We start from the raw sequence: 24571 nt of genomic DNA on the forward strand, positions 1-24571 counted from the left end.
CTGCCCACCGGTCCCTTTTTTGTGATTATATTGTTTCTCTAGGACCCCTTCGGAGGGGACAGGATCACCTCTCACTATACAGCGGTCCCTGAATGGGATAATCTTTGACATGCATAGGATAAATACAACTATGCATCCAGCAGTGGGAGCCACAGCAGGAGTTTCAAGGGCCCCACCCACAACGGCACTTTACCTTCCCTTCCCAGATGGGAACTTGGCTTAGACCCTGTCAGTTAAATTTGGGTGCTTTCCCTGCTCTTTGAACTAACAAGTCTAATTGGCCTGCGTCAGGAGCTACAGCCAGCCACCTAGAGATTACGCCGCTCCCAGGTGGGGAGTCTGGGCAGTGTTGGATGCAGGGGGCAGGAGGAAGCCTTTCTTCCCTGTAGCCCCTGGATAGGTTTGCCCCACTTCTTCCCAGTGTACTTTCCTGTATCTGGTGAGCCCCTGGGCTTAGGGACCCTCTTCTTTCAGTCCCTGTGCTCATTGCTCTGGTCCTCCCTGCAGTCCTTGGCACTTTTGGTAACCCCTGCACCTGGCAGATTGTCTCTGAAACTCTAAGGGATTGACTAGGGTGCTCCTGTATCCAACAGGACCTTGAGCTTGAGTCCCCTCTCCTCACCATGCTAAGATGGGTATGTGTGGCCTTTATAGTCCCCTTTAGGGACAGGGAGACCTTAACCTCACCTTTCGTCGTTTTTCTCTTTGAAGCAGCTCAGATTGTGGCAGAGGGGTGGGATCATGGGACCCAGAGGGACAGAGTGGCTCCGAATCTCTGAGCAAGGCACACTTTGAGCTTGAGCACACAGCTCATCCAAGGACTTTTCAATATTTTCACTCTACCCAGAGTTCTGTATGGAATAGCAAGGTCCTTGCTGTGGGCACCATTAAGGTAAGCTTTGGGAGCTCCGTGATTCTTCAGCTGCATCCATATTGCCTTTTGTCTGGGGCTCCTCAGCTGGTTGCCCCATACTGGTGATTACATCTTTCCCTGCTTTTACCCAGAAGAATGTGAGCAGTAAACCAAGGCAGCATTCGGACAGTTTGTTTCATTTCTGCCTCCCTCCGCTCAGCCTTGTTCATAGGTAGGCCAGTGGAAGATTCCTACTACCTCCCTTCCCCACCACTTGGGCAAGAGCATTTACTACCAGATCCAGGGAGTCTTCTGTCATCCCCTACCCCTGGCCCTCAGGGCACGAGTCCTTTCTCTTAAGGAAAGCTATAACTCAGCATCCTTGGCTCATCAGGGTTTAGGGTTTTACTTTTACCCTGTGTGCATGCTTAGTCACTTGTCATGCCCGACTCTTTGCAACCCCATGGACTGTACCCCACCAGGCTCCTCTGTCCGTGGGATTCTCCAGTCAAGAATACTGGAGTGGGTTGTCATGCCCTTCTCCAGGGGATCTTCTGGACCCAGGGATCGAACCGACGTCTTCTGCATTGGCAGACAGGTTCTTTAGCACTAGTGCCACGTGGGAAGCCCTTATTTTTACCCTAGTTACCAACTACTCAGTTAGTTTGTCACTGTTTTGTGGATGCTGTCAGGAGACAAAGTCCTGGGTCAGAGACAGCCAATTTCATTTCTCACAGTACAGCAACCTGGATGGGCATCAGTATGTTGGCATCAGCTCCGCTTGCCCCTAGTGCCCCGTGTGATGCCCTGGGCATGGGTGAATGCCTGCACATGCAGTGGGTTGCATCACAGCCTAGGTGTATGGAGCTTGGGGAATCTGCTGTTTTATAATAAGCAGTAAACCAGACTGCTTGCTGTCCCAGAGGGAGATTCTGTGTCTTCCTTTAGGTTGCTGGAAGCATAACCCAGAGAAATGGCCTGAGTAAAGAGCTATCAGGACCTTGCATTCTTGGCATATCCTGCAAGGTCTGTAGGAACAGGAGAGAGCCTGGGAGGACTATCTCCTACTGCAAACATGCAGTGGAAGCCAAGAGGAAGTGTGAATATAACTACTAGTTTTACTTGAAAGTAAAAATATTATACTCCTTTACCAGCATGTTTCCAAACAGACTTTGAAACTAACCACAAATCTTGGGACAATATACATAGTGCCCTGCATGTGTGGGACTATAGTCTGCAGAGTTCTCTCACATGTGTTACTTGATAACTCCCTCGGAGATGGACCGGCAGATACTATTATTGTCTGCTTCATGTAGATGAGAAAAGAGGTCCTGAGATGGTTGAGTGACTTTGCAGGGTCATGCTCACCCAGTGGGTGGCGGTGCTGGGACCGGATCTATCGCTCTCTTTTTCTGCAAGTCTGTTTGTCACGCTGCTTGGAAGTTATTTTCTCCATTTGACGTCACCAGGTCACCATCCTCATTTCATGTCAAACCCTGTGCTCAGCAGATGCAGGAGTAGATTTACCCTTCTGCCTAGCTATTAGACCCAGGGAGTAAGACAAACAGAAGAACTCTGTAGTTTTGCTAAGAGCGTGTTTTGCCCCTCATGTTGTAGGTCAGCGATAACTGCTTATTGAAGCTGACCTGGGGATGGATAGTCATTGGAAAGCAACTGCTCCTCTGAGCTGCAGGGAGAGACTGACACACACAAACGGCCAGGTTCTGCTGGATAACTGGCCTGCCACTGTAAAGCCCGCATGTAGGGTGTGAAAGGTTTACTGTGGTTCTGTAGAAGAACAGGATTTTTACTTTATGTTTAAAAGCTGGTGTGTTAGAATCACTTCTTTCCTTGCAAGGTAATTTGCAAGTAAATAATGAGGATGGGCTTCAGAGAAGGCAATAGCACCCTATTCTAGTACTTTTGCCTGGAAAATCCTTTGGACGGAGGAGCCTGGTAGGCTGCAGTCCATGGGGTCGCTAAGAGTTGGATACGACGGAGCGACTTCCCTTTCACTTTTCACTTTCATGCACTGGAGAAGGAAATGGCAACCCACTCCAGTGTTCTTGCCTGGAGAATCCCAGGGACAGGGGAGCCTGGTGGGCTGCCGTCTATTTGTTCACACGGAGTCAGACATGACTGAAGTGACTTAGCAGCAGCAATGAGGATGGGCTTTAGATTGATTGTTAACTTAGTGAGAAAGCTGTCACTTTTTATATACTGGTTCAGTTCAGTTCAGTGGCTCAGTCATGTCCAACTCTTTGTGACCCCATGGACTACAGCGTGCCAGGCTTCCTTGTCCATCACCAACTCCCAGAGCTTGCTCAAACTCATGTCCATTATTATAGCAAGATCAGAATTCACAGTCAGAGGTTAATTATCACAAGGTTGGGAGCAAAATCAGACTCCAGCCCACAGTGTAGTTTGTAACAGCAAAAATAACGTAGTTTTTAGAAGTCTTGGGGTTAGAAGTTAGCAGACTTGGAAGAAAACTTATTGCAAAACTTTTTATAGTATAGGAAACTCTTTGCTTTTTTAAAATAAATAGAAAACTCAAGATACAGAATAAGTATAGATTTAACTTAAATTTATGATGACAGGTTGGTATTTGCTAGCCTTTATCTTCTGTCTAAATGCAGGTTAAGGACCAGCTTGATGTCTTGTTTCCTCAAACTACTTGCATTAAAAGCACTTTTTTAAAATCCAGATTTTCTCATTAATTGCTTGAAACTTGTAGCCTTGGGTTTTAACTGTAAATTTAACCATGCTGTATTAAGGCTATTGGGGTTGTATGATGATGTTAAGAATTTCATTTCTCTTTCTGTTTTCTTTTTAGTTGGGATGAGACTCACTTTGGAAAAATGGGAAGTTACTATATCAACCGCACCTTCTTCTTTGATGTGCACCCACCTCTGGGAAAGGTGAGCAGTGTGGTGGACTGCACGCTGCTAAGGGTTGGAGCCCAGTCTTAGGTTGGGGTTTAATTCGTGGGCTTGAAAGAACCCTCTGACATCTCAGAACAGCTGTTTTCATGGGAAACATTTGGTATTTTTAGGAGTTCTCTGGGCTCAGAAATGGAGTTAGAATATTATGGAGCCATAAAAAGAAAGAAATATTGACACATGTTGCAACATGAACTAATCTTGTAAACATTATGTTAAATGGAAGAAGTCAGACATAAAAGGCCACATATTATATGATTCCATTTATATGAAATATCTAGAATTGGCAAATCCGTGGAGAAATTTACATTAGTAGTTGCCAGGGCTTCCCTGGTGGCTCAATGGTAAAGAATCTGCCTGCCGTGCAGGAGACCTGGGTTTGATCCCTGGGTGGGGAAGATCCCCTGCAGAAGGAAATGGCACCCCACTCCAGTATTCTTGCCTGGAAAATCCCATGGACAGAGGAGCCTTATGGGCTACAGTCCATGGAGTCGCAAAAGAGTTGGACATGACTTAGCGACTAAACAACAACAGTAACAAGGGGGAAGGAGGATTGGGCAGTGACTGCAAATGGGTGTGGAGTTTCTTTTTGGGGTGATGAGATAGTCTGGAGTTAGGTATTGGTGATGGTCACACAACCTTGTGAATAAACTAAAAGCCACTGAATTGTACGCTTTATTTATTTATTTATTTTTTTGAATTGTACACTTTAAAACTGTGAATTTTATGGTATGTGCTGCTGCTGGTTAGTCACCCAGTTGTGTCTGACTCTTTTCGACCCCACATAGCCCGCCAGGCTCTTCTGTCCATGGGATTTCCCAGGCAAGAATACTGAAATGGGTTGCCATTTCCACTCATTGGAAAAGACTCTGATGCTGGGAGGGATTGGGGGCAGGAAGAGAAGGGAACGACAGAGGATGAGATGGCTGTGTGGCATCACCGACTCGATGGATGTGAGTCTGAGTGAACTCCGGGAGTTGGTGATGGACAGGGAGGCCTGGCGTGCTGCAATTCATGGGGTCGCAAAGAGTCGGACACGACTGAGCAACTGAACTGAACTGAACTGAGTGCTCAACGCAGTGAAGACGTGAGAACACTGGCGGCATTGTTTTTGCGAAAGCCTTCCCTTCCTCCCATCTGGGTCCGGTGTGAAGGGAGACATGGGAGGCTTCTTTGTAAGGCTGCCACCAGGGAGTGCAGTCTGTCTGCTTGTGCTCTACCTGCTTGAAAGAGACTGATGAGCAAAGCAGCTTCCATAGGTTCTGAAGCCAAGCTAGTCAAAGAATCAGAAAGCCCCATGGGAGGTGGTGGTCCAGTGGTTGACTTCACCTTTCAATGCAGAGGGTGCAGGTTTAGCCCCTGGTCAGGGAGCTAAGATCCACATGCCTTCAAGGCCAAAAAGCCAAACCATAAAACAGAAACAATATTGTAAAAAATTCAATAAAGGCTTTTTAAAAAATGCTTCACAAAAAAAAAAAAAAAAAAAACTGAAAAAAAACAAAAACCCCTTGAAGTAGTGACTAGGAAGTTTTCTCCTATAGTACTGAGGCCAATGCCTGCTGCTTCACACTGGCCCCAGCCCTGAGTGCCAGGGGCTCCAGGGAAATAGGTGCTTTAAAAGAAATAAAAATGCCTGCATATAACAAGAAATATGATTCGAATAGAAGGAAATAAAAGGTCAAAAGCTACCTTCTCTCACATTTCTATTCCTCAGAGGCCACCAGAGCCACCTTTATTAACATTTTCTCATATATCCTCTCAGAAACTTTATACAAATACAAGTGTGTATGCATTTATTCACATGTATGTATTAGTACACATGAACAGCACATTATATATGCCAATGGAAACAGACTAAAATTGAGTAACTTGTATTTTAAATATATCTTACTTTTTTCCCACATCAGCATATAAAATGTACCCCATTCTTTTTAGTGGCTATGTAATATTCCATTATACACATAAGCCATAAATTATTTTGCCTCTCTTCTACTGGTGGGCATTCATGTTACTTCCAGTTTTGAGTCATTACAAAAGATAATGCAGTGAACTTCCTTGTACATTTGTCTTTTCATAGTTGTGCAGGTGTGGCTAAAAGAGCCTCAGCAGCTGAACTGAAGAGGCAAAGGATGTACACATTTAGATTTGAGTTAGACATTGTTAAGTTATCCTGCAAAACGTGATAATATATGTACTCCCACCAACAGTGTATGAGGGCGCTTGCTTCCCTCACCTCATTGCTAGCACTGGTGTGATCACGCTGCCAAAACTTTGCCAATTTGAAAGTAAAAAATGGTATATAAGTGTTTCCATTTGCATGTCTTCCTAAATTAAACTGAAAATTTTTTTTGTATGTTTGTTAGCCATTAGTGTTTTATATTTTTATGACAGCGTTTTTTTCTAGTAAATTCCTCTTATTCATACTGATTTGAATGAGTTCTTGAGTTAGAAAATCAGCAGAGTGGGCTACCCTGATGGCTCAGATGGTAAAGAATCTACCCGCAGTGCAGGAGACCCAGGTTTGATCTCTGGGTTGCAAAGAGCCCCTGGAGAAGGGAATGGCAACCCACTACAGTATTCTTGCCTGGAGAATCCCATGGACAGAGGATCCTGGTGGGCAACAGTCCATGGGGTTGCAAAGAGTCAGACATGACTGAGCGACTAACACACGCTTTTTAAAAAAGTTTTATTTCACTTTTTAAATTTCTAATTTTTTATTTTTGACTGCTAGATCTTTGTTGCTGCTCAGGCTTTTCTCTAGTTGCAGCAAGCGGGGGCTACTCTTCATTACAGTGTGCAGGCTTCTCGTTGCGGGGCTTCTCTTATTGTGGTGTGCTGGTTCTAGGGCTTGTGGACTTTAGTAGTTGAGGTTCCCAGGCTCTAGAGCAAAGGCTTAGTAGTTGTGGCTCATGGGCCTAGTTGCTCCACGGCATATGGGATCTTCCCAGACCAGGGATCGAACCTGTGTCTCCTGCATTGGCAGGTGGATTCTTTACCACTGGGCCACCTAGGAATCCCCTCAGGACTACTTTTAACCTTACGGGAAATGAGAGGGAACTGAATTTTTAGTGCTTGTTGAATGCTTGGCAGAGTACCAGATGTTTTACCTTTGGCATCTGCTCTAAGCCTTACAGTCATCTGCGAGGAAGGCTTTATTACTTGTAGTTCAGACAGTACTAAGTATTGTCCCCAGTTAGAGACCTCATATGGGAGGCACCGAGATCCAGGTCACCTGTACATTTCCTCCTCCTGTGCCACCAGCCCAGCTGTCTGGGAATTTATGCACCAGGTGAGCTTGTCCTCTGAGATCCCAGGTGGGAAGGAACATTCATTTGATTGTCACTTCTCAGTTTAAGTTCATCTGGGTATTCAGATGGCTCTGTCTTCTCAATACCTTATATTACTTTATATTAAATTAATTGACATTAAAGATAACTTCTGGACTCTTGGATTCCTCTTTTTTTTTTAAAAAAAAATAAGGATTTATATTAATTTACTGCTGAGTTTTGGTTTCTATGTCTTGACATGGACTATGGAGAGTGACTCTGTTTAGAACTACTTAGAGAAAAAAGTGAGTTAGTGGTCCACATCTGAGCCCCCAGAAGCAGCGTTGCTGGGCAAGGCTTTCCCTCCACACAGCCCAGCTCGAGTGCAGGGGTTGGGCCCAGGCAGCCTGGGGCTGTTACCAACACTTGGTATTTGCTGACAGTTCTTAGGTTTTAGCTGCTTCTGATTATATGTGTGAAAAAGCAAGTTTTACACTATTGATGGTCAAGGAAAGAGAAATGAAGAGGCCGATCCTCTCGCGCGTTTTGAGGGATTCACAACTCACAGGCTTAGTTTGCAGTTGATGTGTTCAGTATGGGGATGTGCCAGGGTGGCCTCCCTTTGGAAGACTGGCAGTAGGAGAAACCAGCCTTCTGGCTTTGTTTCCACTGGGACTTTTCCCTTCCGCTCTGGGGAGGTGCATCCATCTGCATTGTGCTCCCCATTTTCTCCCCTTCTCTCTATGCCTGGTGTGTAGCCACTTGGCCTCTTTCCTTGCTCCTCATCCTGACTTGGAGCCTCATTTTCCTTTCAGTGGTGCGGTCTCCCAGGAATCAGCCCCTGCCCATAGCCTCCATCCATGAGCTGTCGTGTTTTACTTCACAGCAAGTGAAAGAAGGCTGAATGAGGAAGCCCCTCACTAGCCCTGCCCTTCACACTGGGGTTATTTTCTTCTTAAGTACTCAGTCTTCACTGTACCCAAGGACTTGGCCTTAACACAGGAGAGGATTTGTTTCAAGCCGTGAGCTCTGTAAACAAAAGAGTCTTTGCTCTGCAGCAGCTGCTGGAGAAAGTGTCATATTGGGGGCTCCTCCTGTGGACGGTTGTTAGGGAAGCCAAGGTCTGGGTGCAGCTGGGAGGGCAGTGTGGAGGAGACGGAGTCTTCTCTCCGAGGCCTCTCATCTTTATGTTCTGCCTCTCTCCTCAGATGCTGATTGGTCTGGCTGGCTACCTGAGCGGGTACGATGGCACCTTTTTGTTCCAGAAGCCTGGGGACAACTATGAGCATCACAGCTACATGGGAATGAGAGGAGTAAGGCTTCCTGACTTGCAATTGGCTGCCTGAACCCTGGGGCCACACTCAGTCAGAAATGTTAACAGTCAGAAGCCCTCAGGTGGTGGCAGGTCTAGGAAAAGGGACTTTGGGGAGGAGGAGGTGATTGGACCCGTGCCCGGTAGTCAAGATTCAGAGCTGGGGTGAGTAAGAAGAGCTAGAGAGAACACAGGTAATACAGGGATGACACAGGTGGGAGCAGGCCCAACCTGTCACCTGTTGCCCTGCCCACAAGCGGCATCAGGTTTCAGATCGGAGGGCAGCCCAGGACTCAGGCGGCCAGGAGGCTGCTGCGGCCCTAATGTGGGCCTCAGCACAGTGACAGGCTACATGTCCTTCCTCTGTGGCCGCAACTGCTGCAGTACTGCCTCCCTCTGAGGCCTTTATTGACAACGTTAGCACTCCCACCCTCCGTGACCAGGTTCTTCCCTCTTTTCCCCATGAAGATTTCAGGCAGACGTAGGTTTTCTAGTCTTTTAAAGGAAGTGTATGTTTGCTCAGTCCCACTGTGCCCTGAGGCCCAGCACCAGCCCTGACAGAACATGGCAGGGCCTGAAGACCCAAGTGTCTGGATACCCCATGCAGCTGCTGCTGCTGCTAAGTTGCTTCAGTCACATCTGACTCTGTGTGACCCCATAGACAGCAGCCCACCAGGCTCCTCCGTCCCTGGAATTCTCCAGGCAAGAATACTGGAGTGGGTTGGCATTTCCTTCTCCAATACAAGCATGCGTGCTAAGTCACTTCAGTCATGTCCGACTCTGTGCGACCCCATAGACAGCAGCCCACTAAGCTCCTCCTTCCACAGGATTCTCTAGGCAAGAATACTGGAGTGGGTTGCCATTTCCTTCTCCGGGGCACCCCATACCTAGAGCTAAATTGAACCTACAGGAACCATCCTCCAGTGTGGAACTCTCAGAGCAGGTTGCATTTGCAAATCCCTTCCCTCAGGGAGTTCAAAGCAGTTTGGATAAAGGTCATGTGATTATTTGGGCTCTAGTCATTGGCTTGCTTGTGCAGTCATATCATACTGTTTTAAACAAGGACTGTCTACTACCCTCAAGTTCTTGAGTGATTCTGTGTCTTCCTAATGATGTTTGATCACCACCAAGCATACAGAATCGGATATCAGCCTGACTACAAACTTGCTGTGGAAGTGAGAAGGCCAAATATAACTAACAGCCTATTGCCTTTCACACCAGGGCACATTGCTTTATGCTGACAAAAAGTGACAACCCAAATGTGAGAATTTCCATTCCTTTGAGTTTGTCTGATTACTTTCGATGGATAGGGTAGGGGAATAGAGAGAACACTGGTGGTTAAAAACAAAACAAACCAAAAAACAACTGTCCAGATGCTAAAGCGTCAAGCTGTCTTTTTGTAAAATCAAAATACAACCTATAGATTAAAGAGTGGTTCCTGGTGTGATTGGATAAAAGGACCAAGGGAGAAAAAGCAGAAATAGCATTAGAATTCTCTAAAATATTAAAATACCTTCAGAGAGCTATTTCTCTCCTTACACCCAGTTTTGTAACAGAAGCTAGCGTCTATCAAGAACTTCCTGTGTGGTAATAAACTTTAGCTCATTTTATCTAAAAAGTAAGCCCTGGGGCTCCCCTGGTGGTCCAGTGGTTAAGAATCCACCTGCCAATGCAGTAGATGGGTTCAATCCCTGCTCCAGGAAGATTCCGCATGCCACGGGGCAGCCAAGCCCAAGCACCACAACTACTGAAGCCCACGCACCTGGAGCCCGTGCTCTGCAACGAGAGAAGCCACCACAATAAGAAGCCTGCACACAGCAACGCAGACCCAGTGCAGCCAAAGCTAAACAAATAAATAAAAATTAGAAAATACGCCGTCTGAGGTAGGAACACTTCACAGAAGGGGAGGCTGAGATACAGAGATATGACTTTGTCAAGGTCACAACTAGCAGTGATGGGTTGGTCCAACGCCAGAGTCTCCCACTTAAAACCAGTGTGCCCTCCTGCCCACACCTCCCTGGCTGAACTTTGCTGATTTCATGTCAGTGCACAAGTTGGTGCTCAGTGGGAACGTAAATGTTGCTTCATTTGATGCTTCACTATTACACTACCCCTTTCATATTTAAATATATTCAAAGTCATCAAGTTATGCCATCTGTCATCAGGGCCTTCCATCTCAAAAGACCAGTCTGTACCAAGTCAGGTAGGTCCCTGATGCTTTGCTTAGTTGGTCCTTTGACTGCTTTCCTGTCCTTCCCTAGTTCTGTGCATTCCTCGGCTCTATGCTCATCCCCTTGGCCTACCTCACTGTGCTGGAGCTGTCCCGGTCTCTCCCAGCAGCGCTGCTCACAGCCGCCCTCCTCACCTTTGGTAAGTTGTCCTGGACCACGTTTCTTGGGAAATTGACTGCCACTCTATGAATGTAGCTAGAAATCAATGCACTTGAAGATCCTTGTCTGTGGGCCCAGTTCTGAAGTAACCTTAGGACTGGGTAAATGTATTCCAGATTTCCTTTTACTCACTAGTGATACTTACATATATGAGTACTTGTATGTAGCAAGCCTTTATAGTATTGGAGGTGTGAGGGGGTATGGGTAATCCCAAGGAATACATTATCTCTAAGTTATCTGCATTTGGAAAAAAAAAAGAAATAAGTTATCTGCATTTGAGTTTGGAATGGATAATACGTGTATGTATGTGTGTGTGTGTGTGTTTGAAGGAGGCTTACAGTTCTACTTCAACTAGTCTTAGTCTCCAAGATTAGTTTGCATTCCTTAAACTAATTTCACTTGAATGCAAGGGCATATGCCTCCAAGGCAGCTGGGTGACAGAGGAAAACAAAATAGAAATTTAAATTATTTCTGTGGATAATCCTCAAATGGATAATTGAGAGTTGATCTGTAGAAATTGATCCTGTTGCTAGCCTGGCTCATATGAGAGTGAATTCATGACCTCATTGAGCTTAACATTTAAAGAAGTCCAAACCAGTTTAAGATGGTTACTTTAGGGGTGATTCTGACTTTGCCCTGACAGATAAGGTTGCAAGATTATAGAATCTCCCTCTCGAGGACTGGTGGCTTTTTCCTTGGGTCTTTAATTTCCCTCCTCAGTACCTGCATGGAGAGTCAACTCCCAACAGAGACTTCATGTGAAATGGCTAAGATTCTATCCTGGGTATATGTAGTTTGTGGCTATGTAAGCATGATGGCAGAACTTTGGATGGTGGCAGTTAGCAAGAGCCCTTGTCTCAGGATCACTCTGTCTGAATGAATGACACGATCCCTTCTGGGGTCAACGGCCTGAAAGTGTGAGATGCTCTTTCATATCATTGGGCTTTGGTGTACCCCAAAGCTGTGTCCTTCCGCTTTCCAATTGACTCACTTGCCCATCTAATCTTGACTGCACAAACGCTTACATGCAGTTAAGCCCAAGGGGGACTGTTTCTTAATGCTGGGGTGTTTTGTTCTCAGGGGGGGCCTGTCTCTGATTCCACTTTTTGACCACTGAGCTCATGTTTTTCAGACACGGGATGCCTCACTCTGTCCCAGTACATCCTCCTTGACCCCATCTTGATGTTCTTCATCATGGCTGCCATGCTGAGCATGGTCAAGTACAACTCCTGTGCCAACAGGTCAGCAATACCATCTCTGGGAGGGGGTATCAGAAGCTGTGGCAGCTCGAGAATTTCTATAATGTCCAGGGTTGGGGTGGGTACAGTGCCTAGACGACTTGTCTTTGAAGCTGAATTTCAGGCAAGTATACTTTAAAAAAATATTTTAGATTGCCCATTTTAGATCATAAAAATAGATTTACAGAAGTTTTCTATAGATAACTTTTATTTTTGCTTTCCTAAGACTAAGAAGATATCAATTGTCTTTTTTAAGAGTCTTGTTATTTTTACAACGAGGGTGGATTTAGGTAGGGGTTTATGTTACTTTATGAAGGAGTCCTAATGCCTTTCCCCACCCCACCAGCTAGCCACTCCTGAGCACCATGCTGGTTAGGAGATCTCAGGACAACTTCATTGTTCACGTGCTCTGTCCTAGAGAGGAGGGCACCAGAGTAGGTGTTGCCTGGGAACTGTTTGTCTCCCTGCCCTCAGTCCTGACCCAAGGATGGGAATGATGTACACAGAGGTTGGCTTGAAGGGTTCACATGGATCAAGAGAATCCCTGCAGGCCCTGGTCAGTCCTAAAGCTGCTCTGGAGGGCCTGGTCTTCTTCCAGAAGAGTCCTTTCCAGATCATCCTTCGCCTCTAAGAGAGTAGAATAGGTCATTGCATCTAAACCAAAACAGCTGGCTCTGCCAAGGCTTTTCCAGAAGCAACCTGATTTCATGGCAGCCAGGCCATGACTTCCAGCTCTCTCTGAGTTTGGCTTATCTTCTGCCTGCACCATATCGCCTCCTAGCTGCCATTTCTTGAGTACATACTATGTGCCAGGTACTGTGCCCAGAGCTGAGGGTTCAGGAACACATAGATCTTGACTGTTAAGGCGCATTTGCTCTGGTGGGGGCGAGGCTGTGGAACCTGGGGGTCTGCAGCTCTGAGCACTAAGTGCTCTAATACAGCAGACCTTGGAACTGACCGCCTGGCTGGCTTAGCACCGTGCTCTACTGCTGGTAGCTGTTACATGACCTCTCTGTACCTCAAGTCCTCATCTGGAAGAAGAGGCTGATGACAGGCTCTGCCTCCATGGGGTTGTAGTGAAAGTTAAAGGGTTAATACGGGGTGTGGTAATGGGGCTTCCATGGGGCTTCCCTGGTGGCTCAGTGGTAAAGAATCCACCTGCCAATGCAGGAGATGCGGGCTCCATCCCTGGGTTGGGAAGATCCCCTGGAGGAGGAAATGGCAACCCACTCCAGTATGCTTGCTGGAAAAATCCCATGGACAGAGGAGCCTGGCAGGCTACAGCCCACTGGGGTCGCAGAGAGTCGGACATGACTGAATGACCGCGCACCCATGCACGCACTAGCAAAGTGCTCAGAACAATGCCTAACACGTAGTAACACTCAGTAATAGCTGTCTTTTACAGGGGACAGGCCGCCTGAATCCAGTGGGCTTCTCTGGATTTTCCTTTTTCTTCCACTTGATTGGTCACCACTGAAGAATAAGCTCTTGCTTATTTGACGCTTCTTACTTACTTAGCCAGGGCTGCCATGACCCTCCTCCCCAGAAGAATCGTGTTCTTACACGGTGCTCCCGCAGTCTCAGGGGTTACACAGACCACATCCGCCTCGGCGCCATGCGTGGTCCCTGAGGTTGGGAGCCCTCGTGAGAAAGGCCACAGGGCAGCCTCTCAGAGTCCGGAGACCTCTGCCCCTCTCCGCGCTGCACTTGCTACTGAGTTTGGTTCCAGCCGACAAGCTGAACTCTTATGTCTTATTGGTTTTCAGGCCCTTCTCTGCGCCCTGGTGGTTCTGGCTCAGCCTGACCGGGGTTAATCTGGCTGGTGCTCTGGGAGTCAAGTTTGTTGGCCTCTTTATCATCCTGCAAGTGGGGTGGAACACCCTTTCAGACCTTTGGCACCTGTTCGGAGACCTCAGTCTTTCAATGGTGAGAACCCAAGCGCTTTTAGAAATGTCTTTGCTCCCTAGAGCCAGCGGCCTTTCTCCACTTCTGCTGCTGGGGGCAGAATGGCTGTGTTCCGGGCCCCAGGCGGGCTGGATCCAGCTGCCCTCTGGAGGGCACAAGGCAGCAGGGGCTGGGCCATGACCAACGGGCTGGAGAGGAAGAAACGGAGAGGATGGACTGACATCCTTGGGGTTCTCTTTTGGCTTTCATTCCTGCATTGGTTTTTAAATGCTCTACAAATGACTCATTGGAAGAAACCCTGATGGTGGGAAAGATTGAGGGCAAGAGGAGAAGGGGGGCAACAGAGGGTGAGATGGTTGGATGACATCACCGACTCAATGGACATGGGTTTGAGCAAGCTCCAGGAGACGGCAAAGGACAGGGGAAACTGGTGTGCTGTAGCTCACGGGGCTGCTAAGAGCCGGACACGACTGAGTGACTGAGCAACAGCGGATGATCCAAGGGGCTCCTGCTCCACTGGGCTCAGCCGCGTGCGTGGCAGATGCTGACTACGTGGGGCTTGAGTGAACGCAGTGGGCTGACTTCCTGAACTTAATGGTTTTCTCTTCCTGACCCAGAGTCTCTGGACTTGGAGGCCAGGAAGGGCCTTATAGTTTATTACAGTATTATTTATTAAGAGCTGACTCTGTCCTGCATTATGGACAATGCTTTACCTTTATCATCTCATTTCCCTTCATAACAATCCCGTGAGGCAGGTAGTTATTACCCCCTTGACAAATGAGGGAACCAGACCTCGAGAGGTGATATTGTTCCCAAGGTCATACAAATAGTGAAAGGTAGATCTAGGATTCGGAAAGGAGAGGCTGACTCCACACCTGCTGCTCTGCTGTAACACTTCTCCATCACCTCTGGCCCTAAGTCCCAACAAGCTCATTTAGAAAATATAGACGGACCATCCACTGAGTGTGAGCCCCAGAACATGCAGAAGAATAAAACAAGATTCCTGCCCTCTAGAGACAATGGAGACAGAAATAAGAATGGAAAGAAAAATATAAGTCATGTTCCAGCCAACAAGTGCTGTGAGAGCACAGAGGAGGGTGCGAGCCCAGGCCCAGGCATTCCAGGAAGGCTCCTGGGGGAAAGCTGAGGCCCAAAGTTAAGATCAGGGGCATTTATTCATGTTCACATGGTGGGTGGGGCCAGTGCAGTGCAAGAAGAGTAGGAAAAGTGCAGGGTGTTGGTGTGACTGGGAGGGAGAGGGAGTGAGGGGTGATGATGCTGAAGATGCAGGTCCCGCCTTGTCAGCAGTCTGGGGACAGCCAAGGGCCCTGGGTGAGCGTGTGGACAGGCAGCGGAGGGCTGGCCAGCGTCAGCCCCCGGCAGTGCTTGGTTGGTTGGGTGTTATAAGAAGGCTTAGGGTTTCCACATACCTTTTTCTCTTGATGGCCAGTTTTTCAGTTGTTTCTGATTATGACTTACATATGGGCTGATGTGCTGAGTCGTGGCTGATTCTTTGCGACCCCATGGAATGTAGCCCACCAGGTTCCTCTGTCCATGGGATTTTCCAGGCAAGAATACTGGAGTGGGTTGCCATTTCCTTCTCCAGTGACTTACATGTAAAAACTTAGAAATAACACACACATCAGGCCTAAGGCATAGTGAAGCCTCCTGTGCCCAACGCCGGTACTGACTCTGTTTGCAGGTGACCTTGGGAAAACACCTGACCGCTCGCATCCTGTGCCTCATAGTGCTGCCACTGGCTCTCTATATCGCCACCTACGCTGTTCACTTCATGGTGCTGAACAAAAGGTACCGCCAGAGCCTTGCCAGTGTCTCGCTTCTGTCCTTCTCTTGTCTCTAAGCCCATGGAGGAGCTGCATGATTTCCTAGGTCTGTGGCTGGGGTGATCCAAAGGGGACCCAGGGTTGGTTTCCTCCTGGGTTCTGTCTTCTGGGTACCCTGGCCTGAAGGAAGAAGAGAAGGCCTTTGTAGCCAAACTGCCTCTTATCCCTAAAAACGGTCCCCTGTGCTGACAGGGATGGGGGACCCTGAGCACGTACAGCTGGAGTGAGGGTAATAATAACAAGGACACCGGCAGCTCCCATTTAGAAGGCAGCGACTGAGTCAGAACTGTGCTCAGTGTTTGTATACATTATCTCATTTAGTCACAACAGTTCTTTTGATTTGTTTAAATCCCTGATTTATAAATGAGATGTTGAGACTGAATGAATTCACCTGACTAGCAGGGGAGCTGTTGTTTGGACCCCCGTTTCTCTGACTCCACCGCGCCACCACTCCCTTGTGCCTATGTGCTCAGGTGCTCAGTTGTGTCTGGCTCTTTTGGGTCCCCATGGACAGTAGCCCGCTAGGCTCCTCAGTCTGTGGGATTTCCCAGACAAGAATACTGGAGTGGTATGCCATTTCCTTCTTCAGGGGATTTTCCTAACCCAGGGATTGAACCCCCATCTCCTGCACTGGTGCGCGGATTCTTTACCACTGCACCACCTGGGAAGCCCACCACTCCCTTGTATGTCTTTTAAACCAACCACACAGAGCTCTTCCCAGGGCTGCTGGGAAATCATATTTCCACTCCTTTGACTGCTCCCTTCCGCTCCGCCCTCCCCCGCAGCGGTCCTGGTGATGGCTTCTTCAGTTCTGCCTTCCAGGCCCGGCTTTCAGGAAACAACCTTCACAACGCGTCCATCCCTGAGCGTGAGTGTCTCTTGGCCTTTATGAAGAGAGAAGGGCGGGAGGGATTCCTGGGAGTTGGATTGGAAAAGACGATATGATAGCCTGAGTTATTTTAGATGGCAGAGTAGGAGAAAGATCAGTTAAATCTGGTCTGAGCACTCATGAGAGTGAACAGGGACACAGAAAGGCAGAGGAGGGCGTCCTGAGCAGTGAACTCTTTGATCAGAAGATGGCTTGTCCGGTGTGGCTATGGGAAGACAACAGAGGGAACCTGGGGGCGGGGGAGTGAGCCCTTTGGGGCTAATGGTCAGTTCCCACCAGAGTGTCCTGTTCACAGAGACTAGTTGAGCGCGTGTTAGCCATGTTGGAGGCAATGGGGCCTGGAGTAGGATCTCTATGCAATGTGGCCATGTGAGCTCAGTATATAAACAGGGAGCGCAGAGCTCTGGGGATCGAAGGTGTAAGAGATCAGTTCTGTAGGGGGTCAGGGGGCAGGGATTAGAGGCACACAGAGTGAGATAGGTTGGGCCCAGGAGATTGCTTCCTGGAGTCATGGACAATGTCCTGTGGTCTTCCCAGGGCCTGGAACACAGTGGGCCTGCCCAGACTGTGGAAGGAATGAGAAATAGGAAAGCAGGTAAAAATTGGCTTGGAAAGGTAGACGTTGGGTTCCACATTGGCTTTGAGAAGCTTGAGGAAACCCACGCAGTGGGGCCTGTGGGCTCTCAGCTGAGGTTTTCAAAGAAGTCCTTTGAAAAGGGACAGTTGATGCTGGGCGTTGGCTGTGGTCCGAGAAGAAGCTGTAGAAAGAGGAGAGGACAGGGAGAGGTCAGGTCACTGGGGAGCGCGGGGGAAGGGCTTTGCAGGAGCAGTCCAGGGGCCACTGTGGGGTTGAGGAGGGAGACAGCCTAATCAAGACGCAGCCGTGGCCAGCAGCGTGCGGGGCTGTGTGTGCTGGCCAGCACGAGGCCTTGGAAGGATGGTGCTGTGGGGTTATCAAATTCCTACTTGCCATTTAAAAGGCTCGGTTCAGTTATGTTCTCTTCATTAAGCCATCCTCTTCTCACCCTTTGGGCAAGAATTTATTCCTCCCTTCGCTGGGCTCCCACCATGTCACATGCTGTCACACTTTTGCTGGAACACGGGCGCGTCGTCCATGCTGGTCACTGTGTGAGGTCATCGTCCCCAAGACTGGACTCTGCTAGGTCCACAGCCAGGCCTCCTCCCCCTTTGCATCCACTGTGTAATTGATTCTTTTGACCAAAATGAATGAACAAAGGAGGGCAGGAGCAGCCAGCTCAGGTGCTGTGAGACCTGTTTCCCTGGAGTGGGGACGGGCGGGCAGCCACATTGCAGAGCATGGAGAGGAGGGACAGTCAAGAGGCTTCTTTCCCATAACCCGGGGCCTATGGTGGGAGGATGGATGCTCTCGGGTAAGCTGTTTACTCTGGGTTTTTTTTTTTTGCTTAAATTCATTGAGCAACTACTGCATGTGGTAGACTCAAAAGGCACAAAATGATATACAGTGAAAAATCTATCTTAACAGCCTCTCTGTGTTAACATTATATCTTGGAGAACATTCGAGCTGAAGACATAAATACTTTCTCCTTCTTTATTCCATGGAATGTATATAGTAGACCTTGACTAAGGGACAAGTTGTTTCTGGTCTTCGCTCTTATAAACAGTGCTTTGATAATAGCATTGTGAAACCCAGCCTCTTCTGAAGTGCCTTGGAGTGGGGAGGGGCGGGGAGGGTGCAGGTGAGACTGTGGTGACCGCCCCCTGAGGTGACTCCCTTGGGGAGGGGCGGGGAGGGCACAGGTGAGACACTGGTGACCTCCCCCTGAGGTGACTCCCTTGGGGTGAGGAGGCAGCTGCAAGTCTTGCTTTCCGCAGTCCTGGGCCCAGTGGAGTCTGTTAGAGGGCTGGGGGATCCTGTGGCTTCAGAGCCACCCCCAGCCCTGTCAGGGGCCGCATCCACCCCGGGCCAGCTCACACCATCTGCTGCCCTCCTCCTCCCAGACCTGGCCTACGGCTCCGTGATCACTGTGAAGAACCTGCGGATGGCCATCGGCTACCTCCACTCTCACAGGCACTTCTACCCCGAGGGCGTGGGCGCCCGCCAGCAGCAGGTCAGTGGCACACCCGCCCTTCTCTGCCTTCCCGTGCTGTCCTGCTCTGTTTCCCCTGCTAGAAACACCCTGCCCCCGCCTGTACCCTTTTCTCTTTCCCCTGGCTTGCTCTAGCTTCCCAGGCTTCCCCTGGGGGCTTCCCCTCTGACCACCATGTCCCGCCTCTTCCTTGTCCTGGGTCAGGTGTGTCTGGTGTGGGCAGCATTCTCAGAACCCTTGACGAGCCTGTGTGGTAACCCTCTTCCCGTTGAGCTGGGAGTGCTTTCTTCCTTCCAGCTCCTTGCTGTTCAGCTGCTGGCTCCTGGGAGGCTCTGGTGCCTGGCTCGGTGGCCGGCACAGAGTGGGTGACGAGCAGAGCGTAAAGGTTATAAGCCCAGACCTGGGAACCAGACTAGTGTATCTGAGTTTGAATCCTGGTTCCACAAGAGTGTGACTTTGAACAAATTCCTTTAACTTTCTGTGCTTCCGTGGGTTCATCTTTAAATTAGGGAAAATAAATGGTACTTCTCTCCATCTCTAAGGTTGTGAGGATTGGGGGAGATAATCCATGTGAAGTGCTCATTGAAGGGTTAGCCGTGAGTATCATCTGAACGGGTGAGGGACGCAGTCCGTTTCCACGTGACAGGGTGGTCGGTATGGCTGTGGGGACAGTGCCTGAGAGGGAGGAGAGTGTTGGAGAGGTTGGTGGGACCGGCTTGTGAAGAGGCCTCCAGTAGATTTAATTTTGTTCTGCTGACACTGAGGAGGCATTGAAACTTACTAAGAGATAAGATGTGATTAGGCTGCTAGCTTAGAAAGATAGCTCTAGCAGGAGTGTCATGGATTGGAAGGAGGAACAGACCAAAGGCAATAGTCATAACAAAGGATGGTGAACAGTCCTCAGGGAGAAGTGGGGAGTGATTCAGGGCCCAGAGACCGACAGATGTCCGGGGTGAGCCATATCAGGTCTGTAGTTTGGGGGTCAGAAGGTCAAGGTGTATGTGTGATGATGCTGGTTCACTGTAATCAGAAAGGGAGGAGGAAGTGTGGCTTGGGAGATGAGTTTTTGGTGTGTGTTCTAGGCCCGGGGCCTGTCTCAGGAAGGAGACGTGAGTGTGTAGCATACAGGTGTAGTGACACAGTGACATTGCCCTGAAGGGTGTGCAGAGGGGAGGGCAGTGTGTAAAGCAGCATTAAAGGCGCACTCAGAGTGGTGCTGGGGAAGCAGCTGAGAAGGTGGGCATGGACGGGGAGGCTGGAGGAGAAGAGGAGGGGAGGGTCCTGCAGAGTCTCTGGGGGCAGGAGACGCTGGCAGTTCAGGTGCTGCAGAGACTGCGGAGGAGGAGGCCTGGGCGGGGCCGTGTGGGAGGCCTGGCAGCTCTGACCAGGAGGCTTCTGTGGCGTGGTCAGGGCCGAGCTCTCAGATGGGTGACCTGAGGAGAGAGAGGGAGGAGGGGGCTGCAGGGCTGGCTGCTGTCCTGAGAAGCTTGAAGTGTGCTTTCTCTTCCTGCCAAATGGGCTAAATCTTTACTCTGTGAGAAACCGTTGCATCTCAGAGTGTCTTATTATTATTTCCTTATTTACTAGAAAGTTGGCCCAGAGTATTGGGTTTTGATATCAGTTTCCCATTCTGGGCTCTCTGCTTCTCTGTAGCGCAGTGGTTTTCAGCCCTGACTGCGCTTTTTTCATAGAATCCACTGGAGTGCTTTTAAAAAATTCTGAGATTCTTGCTTAATTAGTCTGGGATGCGGCCCATGCCTTGTGTATTTTTGTTTCAGTTTTAAGCTTTCCAGAGGAGTCTAACATACAGTTGCCCTTCTGTGGTGATACCTTGCTCCTAATGTCATGTAGTAACAGATGTGGTGCCTGGGAACCCCTATGCTGTGACTTCCCTGGTGGCTCAGGTAGTAAAGAATCTGCCTGCAGTGCAGGAGATCTGAGTTCGACCCTTGGGTCGGGAAGATCCCCTGGAGAAGGGAATGGCAATCCATTCCAGTATTCTGGTCTGGAGAATCCCATGGACAGAGGAGCCTTGGCAGGCTCCATGGGGTCGCAAAAGAGTCGGATACAACTGAGCAACTAACACTCACTCACTCATACTGTGCAAAGAGCCATGTTCTGAAAGGCCCTATGAAGCTGGTCCTAGCGTTACCCACTTGAAGCCCATGGGTGGAGACATGAAGTTGTGAGAGTCATCTACAGCGAGCATGTAGGCCAAGGGACAGAGAGTCTGACTTTATCACTGACTGAGTCTCTGAGCCTTCCTCCTGTGTCTCCATCAGTAAACTGGGGGATTGAACTTAATAACCTCTCAATGTCTTGTCAACAACTCTAGGTCTTGATTTTTAAATGTTTTTAAAGCAAAATTGGTAGAAAAGTATTTTTTAAAAAGTTAGACATAATCTGAGGACCAGTGTTTATCCATGTAGATTGATGTACAACATTCTACTGTAATAGGATACCTATGTTCCTAGGAGACCTCATATTATAAAAAAAACTTCATTGTTAAATGTTTCAGTGGGAAAAAGAGGTCATGGACTTATATTCATAATAAATAAATGAATTTTCTAATAGGAATTTTAATAATAATTATTTTTGTAAAAATAAACAAACAACACAGAGTGCACCCATGAGCACCACAAAAGCTTAACATCCTTGAGTAAATTCAGGTTGGGTGAAGTAGATGTATGGGCTTTTGTTCCAGAGTTTGAACTTAATTTCTCTATGGCTGCCAAACTTTTAACTTCTTGTATGTTCTTAATACTATTGGCCCTAATTTTTTCTGAGAAAGCAAGAGCCACTGAAACAAAGCAGCCATAATATATGAATAATTTTTTTCCTATATGCTAATTCCAAACCACTTCGGAGGTAAATGTCATGTTTTATCCAACTGGAGTTATTAAAACTCACATTGTAAGAGAGAAGTGTTTATTTTTGTTGCTTCTGGGTGTTTATGTGCTTGTTTACATGCTTGACATGATTGTATGTATGTAGTCTATCCTGGGAGCTTTGGATTAGCTGGCTGGGTTTGAATCCTGTCTCTCTAGTTGACAAGCTGTGTGACCTTGAGTGGAACTGCTTAACCTCAGTTTCCTTATAAGTAAGGTGAGGGTAACCATTGTACCTACAGCCTAGAGATGAGATATGCCCAGTGCTTAGCACAGAGCCTGGCAATAGATGGTAGCCGTTTCCAACAGCAGCATTTTATAAGCCTTTTCCTGTGCTGGTAAAAAAAAAACCCTGAAATGTTTTCTGTGTAATATTCTTTCCTGTGGACATTCCATCATGTTAACTATTCCTTTGTTATTGGGGTTCCCAAGGTTTTTGCTGGTGGATTAATCGGAGCATTAATATGTGTGCATGGACATACACACACACACACACACACACACACACGCCATTTTTAAAAATTAGCATATACAAAATGGCTATGGCTAAAATTTCAGGCTTCTAGGGCAAGATATTAATAGAGCTTCTTCCATTTCATTTGACCACATTTTAGAAAATATAACAGCCTGAATTTTTCATGTCAAGAGTTTGAGGCATGGTCTTGACGGCTTTTTAAAATGCGCTAAATCCTCTTTGTGCTGCAGACTGTGTTACACTGCGTTGTCATGTTTTCTGCCTCACGGAGGCTGGAGCTTGAAAGACAGGATGCGGGGAGGCACGAAGAGACCAGTCAAAAGGGCTTTTGTGGGAAGATGCCTCTAAGTGCTGAAGGAAGGAGAAAACCACACTTACCAAACGCTGCTTCTGGCCCATCTGGAAACACGGCCCCTCGGGTGGGTGGCTGGGGCTTCTGAGAGAGCCCGGAGCAGTCCCAGCTCGCTGCTGACTGTCCTGTGGCTGACTGTGCTGATGGTAACACTCTCCTCCCTCCCACCTCCCCTTCCTTCCCCTACCCCACCCAGGTCACCACCTATTTGCACAAGGACTACAACAACCTGTGGATTATCAAGAAGCATAATTCGAACTCAGGTAATGCAGCAGAGAACTGATGCTTCTATTGTTACTTACTCTGAGCCCTCTTTAACATTCCTCATGCTTCCAAAAGAATGGTTCTAGGATGGGCTTTCCTGAGGATTCTTTGCCATCTTGACTGATCTCAGTTATCCTTTCAACAGTGATTTATTGAGCCCCCGCTATGTCCCAGGGACTGTGGTTGGTCTAAGGATAAGTAGTAAGCTAGAGTGATAAGATCGGGCCCTGAGAGCTGTCATTTTGAAGCCAGAGAGCAGGCCGAGCCTCAGACTTGGTCTGGATGAGGTTCCCTGGGCATGTACTGGGGACACACAGTCCTTGCTCTCATCTGATTTGGTGCACAGCAAGCCGTGCAGTCCCCAGCGTGTGGTATGGCTTGGCTGTCTGGATGTGATAGAGGGCCGCTGCCCACTGCTTGGCCCAGGCCTGGGCCAGTCAGTGGGAGACCTGTGGGCCTGCCAGCCCTCTGGCTGGCCTTGTCTAGGCCTGCACAGCTGCCTCTGACCACCTGTGCGAAGCAGCTCTGAAGCACACCTGGGCTCCTGGAGCTTTGTGGCAAGGGCTGTGTCAATGTCTTCTGTGTTTTGGACAGACAGCTGGCTACCTGCAGACTGTGCCTTCTGCTTCAGTTGAGAAGAGAACAGAACAGAGGGCATCTCCCACTCACCTGCCAATTGTCTTATGCCGCAGGTGTACACTGTGACTCCTCGGCAAACACCACCTGGCTCAGCCTGTCTCGAGTCAGCTGCTCCTGGTCTTCATGGGGAAGTGGCAGCTTCTCATCTGAATTCATCTTCTCTGTTCCTTTCCCCAGCTCCTCTTATTGCCATGGTTTTCTCACTAGAAACATGACCGACATGACCAGTGTCTTTGCACCTGCTCCTCAGTAATATGAATATGACACCATTGTGTGCCTGTATACTCAGTCGCTTCTGTCATGTCCAACTCTTTGCGACCCTGTGGACGGTAGCCTGCCAGGCTCCTCTGCCAGGTCTGTTTCATACCTTATAAGACTGGTATAGATTGTGCTTTGACTTAACAGGCCAAATATAAGTGGTCTATTGCAATGAGGATTTACCAGCTTTCTTTCTAAAGTCACGTAGGCACAGACCAAATCTTTAAACATCCCTGTTCTGTTACCCTGTTGTAGCTTCCAGGTTAAGCTGGCTGCATTTCACCCAGTAATGAAGAAGTCATTTGAAGGCAGGTTGCCTCAAGCACTTGGGAAGTGGGAACTGTCTTGATGAAGGTCTCTGTTCTTGATGGCCGTGAGTGCCCCTCCTCTACAGGCCCATGTAAAACTTCCCTCCCTGTTGGTGTATCTGATCTGTCATCTTGCTGATTATTCTTTTTAAGAAACCTTAGAAGACAGCGTAGGAATGGGAATCTCTCTAGTTGAGTTCTCTAATTCTCTTGCAAGCCAGTGATTTGTCCTGGCAGATCTCTTTCCTGACCTTGAGTGTTGGTGTCCACTCCTGGGACAGAAATTTGCAAGGATCCTTCTGTGTTGCTCTGATTACTGCCACTTTCCTTTTCCACTGTCATCACTTCATTAGATCTACATTGATCTTGACTTTTTGATGATATAGAAGTAGTCCTTTTCTTCCATCATTTTCTTTGGTTCACGTTGATCAAGTCTATTGTCAGAGACAAGATAATCACTAGCAAAATATGCAGGGTTTAATGTTTGATTTTGAAGAGAGCTGTGCAAATGATCATTTGCTTGGAATTAATATTTGGAAGACTTTATTTTTACTACCCAAAGGAAAATCTTATTATTTATCTTCCCAGCTTAAAAATCTTCTAGTTGGGGGCTTCAGTGCTTGGCCATTAAAGGCCACATTTCCCAGCCTGGCATACACAGTCTTGCCCCACTTGTCCA

General features: G+C 48.1%; 1 protein-coding gene across 1 annotated transcript in view; it reads left to right on the top strand.

Moving 5' to 3' along the window:
• POMT2 (protein O-mannosyltransferase 2) overlaps window positions 1–24571 on the top strand; it is a 40802-nt gene that overhangs the window by 4476 nt on the left and 11755 nt on the right. The window contains exons 2-10 of the mRNA XM_068964378.1: window positions 3690–3774; window positions 8270–8374; window positions 10635–10743; window positions 11896–12004; window positions 13768–13927; window positions 15609–15715; window positions 16536–16618; window positions 18620–18729; window positions 22620–22686. Of these exons, the coding sequence (XP_068820479.1) occupies window positions 3690–3774; window positions 8270–8374; window positions 10635–10743; window positions 11896–12004; window positions 13768–13927; window positions 15609–15715; window positions 16536–16618; window positions 18620–18729; window positions 22620–22686 (935 nt within the window). The remainder of the gene's footprint in view (window positions 1–3689; window positions 3775–8269; window positions 8375–10634; window positions 10744–11895; window positions 12005–13767; window positions 13928–15608; window positions 15716–16535; window positions 16619–18619; window positions 18730–22619; window positions 22687–24571) is intronic.

Source organism: Capricornis sumatraensis, chromosome 2, assembly GCF_032405125.1.
Source record: "Capricornis sumatraensis isolate serow.1 chromosome 2, serow.2, whole genome shotgun sequence".
Taxonomy (NCBI): Eukaryota; Metazoa; Chordata; class Mammalia; order Artiodactyla; family Bovidae; genus Capricornis; species Capricornis sumatraensis.